The 4,637-nt window shown below is 50.1% G+C and overlaps 1 protein-coding gene across 1 annotated transcript in view; it reads left to right on the plus strand.

Annotated features, from left to right (window-relative positions):
- The first annotated feature begins 1,610 nt into the window (after positions 1–1,610).
- FAM83A (family with sequence similarity 83, member A) overlaps positions 1,611–4,637 on the plus strand; it is an 11,377-nt gene continuing 8,350 nt past the window's right edge. Inside the window, exon 1 of the mRNA XM_010144127.1 lies at positions 1,611–2,183. Within this exon, the coding sequence (XP_010142429.1) occupies positions 1,611–2,183 (573 nt within the window). The remainder of the gene's footprint in view (positions 2,184–4,637) is intronic.

Below are 4,637 nucleotides of genomic sequence, written 5' to 3' on the forward strand. Positions count from 1 at the left end.
GTGCGATCTTGCACATCAGGATAATTAGGCGGCATCATTTTCTGCATGATTGCTCAGAACAGGTCAGTAGATAATTAGTGACTTTTGGCCGCGTCTGACAGCTGCAGGCGGATGTGGGGGACAGAGGGAGGGACGGGATAGTTTTTTAAATCACACCAGGAGCTGGGGACAGCCCCGCTACCACTTCTCCTTGGCCCCCAGGTGGGTGTTTCACGCCCTCCGTGGCTCCAGGATTAAGATCTGAACCATTCCATATCCATTTCTCTTTTCATATATATATGTGTGTTTGTGTCATCCTCATGTGTATTTTTTAACCCCATAAGGCATCCGACATAGACAAAGACCCAGAATCTGGAAAGCTGGCCCTGGAAAAACTGGGCCTCTGTCGCTTCATGCTCCCGAGAGCGTTGGTCCGAGCAGCAGGATCCTTCTCTCGCTCAGACGTGCCCTCGGCAGCCCGTACCCCAGGCAAGGGCCCAGACTGGCTTGTCCCCTTGATCCCGCGCTCCCCTCCAGAGCCATGCCACGCCGGTGCACAAACACAGAGCCACGAAGGGCAAGGGCAAACGCAAGCTGCGTGAGAAAACTGTGTCACACGTGCCTCTGCGTAAAAGCACGCACACAGGTATTTATGGCGTACCTCAGGCAGGGAGCCTTCCCGCCCTGCCTCTCCTCGCCCCGCGCTGTCATACCAGTCAGCCTGGCTCCCCGAGGCGCCGTGCCTCTCACCCCGCTGCGAACCTGCGCCTCTGTCCTGCTAATGACACAGCAGCCGAGCTGCCACGGTGACAACGTGACTCCAGAAGCTGCAGCCTGGAAAACAAAAAAAAAAAAAAAAAAGAAACCGACCAAACAGCCCTAGATGTGCACAATCAGGTGATGAGTGTTTGTATTTCTGATGCTTTGAGGCCAGCTCACAACCCTCCCTCCACATAATATTCAGGATGTTTGGGAAGGGGTGTTTTTCTTTTAATAGGATGGCGTAGTCACAAAGCTTTAAAGAAATAAAGGGGTAAATCGTCTATGGTAATAGCAACAAACTATGAACGGGGCACAGTGACGAAGTTCCAGTCTATTTTTAAGCCTGCCTGGCAGCATGTAGGTGCCGACGAGAGCCCATGACCCTTTCTGCTGCTCCGAAGGTATGGACATGGCTGATGTCTCTGTCCCAGTTCAACGTCAGAGTTGTTTTTGCTCCCTAACGAATGCTATGGCAAGACAGAGAAGCCTCAAGCTGTTTTGAAGATTGTGCAATGATGCTTGGGAGCCTACCTGCTCTTGCTTGAGTGCTCTCCTCACTCACATTTCACAGGATGCGACAGCCAGCGAAACACAGTCGAATCAGAGGGCCCTGGTAATTGGACTCAAATCCTTCGCATGTCCTGGGGGTGAGGTGGGTGCCTCTCAGATAAGCAATCTAATCAGCTTTGTGCTTGTGTCTGAGCTGGAAACAGATCGTTGTGGAAGTACACCTCCACCTTGAGAAGCAAGGGGGGTTTTTAAGGTAAGTGTACCAAAGAAATCAGGGAGTGTGAATTTGCCTGCGGTAATAAGATCTCTTTATTTTTATTCATAGTTAATTCGTTCAGCCGAGGCGGTTTTATGCCAGAATGCAGCCTCCAAACAAGGAGGACTGCGCTGCCTGTGCCGCGCATATGCATGTTGCCTGCCCTGCGGATCGACTGCTGCAACACAGAGCCATGAGCCACTCCAGACACATGGGCAAGATAAGGAAAAGGCTGGAGGATATCAAGAGCCAGTCCCCGAAGCTGGCCAAAGCGGATTTCAGCCACAATGAAAGCATAAGGTTGGCAACCGATGCCTTCCTGGATGGTGGGACAGACTCTTACCTTGAAACTTTAAGCAAAGAGGGCGAGGTGGATTTCCTCTCCTCGGTGGAAGCTCAGTACATCAAGGATAACGCCAGGGAGTCCTATTACGCGCAGGAGTCCCTGGCCGCCGATGGGGCGGCTGCACCAAGGCAGAACGACACCAGGTCGCTCCCTTCAGGGACCTACTTCCCCACCATTTCTGACAGCAGCGAGCCAGCTCTGCTGCACACGTGGATTACCGCAGAGAAGCCCTATTTAAAGGAAAAATCCACCGCCACTGTGTATTTCCAAACAGAGAAGAACAGCAACATTAGAGACATCATACGCCGGTACATCAACAAGACCACTCAGGTATGGGGAGAGAATTGCTGTTCCCTTTGTGCTCGGTTGTCTCCCTGCTCTTAAAGAGGTCAGGCAGACGTGGTGTGTGACCTGAGCCAGCCGTGTGCGCTGGCTTTGAGCTTTGCTCCAGAAAGAGGCTGGAAAGAGCCTGTTGTTGAACACAGGCAGTGCTTTTTTTTTTTTTTCTGTTGTTGTTGTACTTATGCCAACACCTTTTAATGCGGGTGACTAAAAATAAAAAATCAACATTCCCTCTTCTTTTAAACTGTCATTAACCCAGTGGAGCAACTGTGCCATAGGAAAGGCCCTGGGCTCCTGTCCCTTCTCGTGCATCACCAGCAGGATGGTTTGCTCTGTTCAGATCTTGCACCAGTAATGAGAATTAAGCTAAAGTGAGCTCTGAACCATTAGCGATTGTTTTAGGGGGTTGTGGGAGATGTGGGTGAAGGGGAGCCTGGAGAAGGGCATGTGTGGCTGGTGTGCCAGCAGCTGTCCCCAGAGGAAGGAAATTATATTAAAAAAAATTACCTTTCACCCTAATATGTTGTCAGTAGTACTAAAGATGTCATATGGGCTCCATACGGAGACTCTGCAGCGTAACTTGGCACATGGGAAAGGTGGGGATTATGCCTCTGACCACAGACAAGGTGACAGGGGGGCCACAGAGGTGCCAGCCACAAGCCAGGGTGCTCATGCGTGGGAAAAATAGAAGCTGAGCAGCTGGAGGGGGACAAAAAGTTGCTGTCGTGTTCTGGCAGCTCGCCTGTTTTCCTGGAAAAAAAGTAGGTGATGTTACAGGGCTGTGTTTACCATCGTCCGGGAGTTTTCCCCTCTGTAAACTGGAGACACCGCTAGCAGTTTTACGGGGGAACGGCTGGGAACAACCCCATGCTGTAGAGTCTGCTGTGAGGCACAGGCTGGAAAAAAAAAAGGCCCACCGGCAGTACGGACCTTTGCTTTGTTACCCTCCTGCAAGGACAAGTGCTGGGCCTGACAACGCTGGGTGTAACAGCAGGGGAGAAGAATCCCTGCTGGCAACTGCCCTGTGAAAGGCTACGAGTGTTCAGCACGTCAGGGGAATCAGAGATCAACCGTTTCAAGCTGCTGGCACTAGGAAGATACAGTAAGACCACAGAAGAAATGTCTCTGGAATGGTAAAATAAGCGTCAGTAAAGCATCAACCCACCCCAATTTTCTGTCTCAAGGAAAAAACTTGTAGGGGAAAATGTGGGATATGTAATATAAATCATGTGACCCTCTTAACCATCTAGTTTACATTAGAAGAGGGTGCTAGAGCAACACTTCATATCAATTTGGCAATTGCCTTTTGAGTGCAGTTTTTCAATGGCAACACTTATTAATCAGTATCCGATAAGGGTCCATCCTGCATAGCCCAGTATTTGATATATCCATTAACAACTTAAACAACAGAGTGAAGATTGGGGATGATATCAGAGGATTGGCGAGTGGTGCTGTTAACACACCCGTGGAATAGGCACGGATCATAAAATTAAATTTGGGCAAAAGAAGCGACAAGTACTGCAAGTCAGAGAGGAGGGTCAGGTGCAGAAATCCCAACGGGAACAGCTGGTGAGAAAGCAGTACTAGGGAGCGTGGTCAGGAGCTACACTGGAGCTGGATGCATATTGTGCTGTTAAAAAGGCAAGGAGTGTTAACAGTGAGTGAGCTCTTGGACATAGCTGTGCTGCTTACCTAGCACTGGCAAGGCCCTTTCTGAAGCACCGTGCTTTGGCAGCAGGAGGAAGATGTGGGATCCTCACTGCTCCGCAAATAATTTGGCTTGCCTGAACAGGATGGTGGCCACGCGGGCTGTGCTTGGCCTTGTAGGGTTTCCTCACAGTGGTGAAGGGAATATGCTCGCTGGCAGGGGTGGGCATAGGCTTTGGAGTAAGATTCAGTCCAAGTTGGAAGCCCTTAGCAAGACAGATCTGCAGAGATACTGTAAAGTTTGTTTTGATCTAAGATAATACCCTGTGAGTGCAAGTATCAACGGTTCTCTTTCTAGCCGATGGACAAACAGACACCTTCTAAAGACAAGTCAGGTCTTAGCTGGGCTGAATTGCCCTGGAGAGATGAACCTTTCCATGGACAAGAGTAGACATCACTGAGGAGCTGTGCCCAACCCCGAGCGTAGGGGTTAGAGCATGGGAGTGGTTTTGTATCACATTTACAGCTCCCTCCATCCACTCTGGCTGGAGGCTGTGCGTTTGAGTAGCTGTCGGGGCTTTTATGCCCAGTCCTGAGACTGTAACACACTGTGAATTGGGGAGCATGGCTGTATGGTTAAACAGCTGGTTTATAAATCAGTATGAAAAAAACCAAACGAAGATGGAGCTGCTGCAGTCTATCGCTCCACCACCAAGAACAGAGGGAGGATTCAAAGGCAGGACCATTCCAGGTGTAAGTCCTAACAGAAAAAGGTGTCATCCGGCGGTTCCTGCT

The sequence above is a fragment of the Buceros rhinoceros genome, unplaced genomic scaffold, assembly GCF_000710305.1.
Source record: "Buceros rhinoceros silvestris isolate BGI_N320 unplaced genomic scaffold, ASM71030v1 scaffold18029, whole genome shotgun sequence".
NCBI classification, from domain to species: Eukaryota; Metazoa; Chordata; class Aves; order Bucerotiformes; family Bucerotidae; genus Buceros; species Buceros rhinoceros.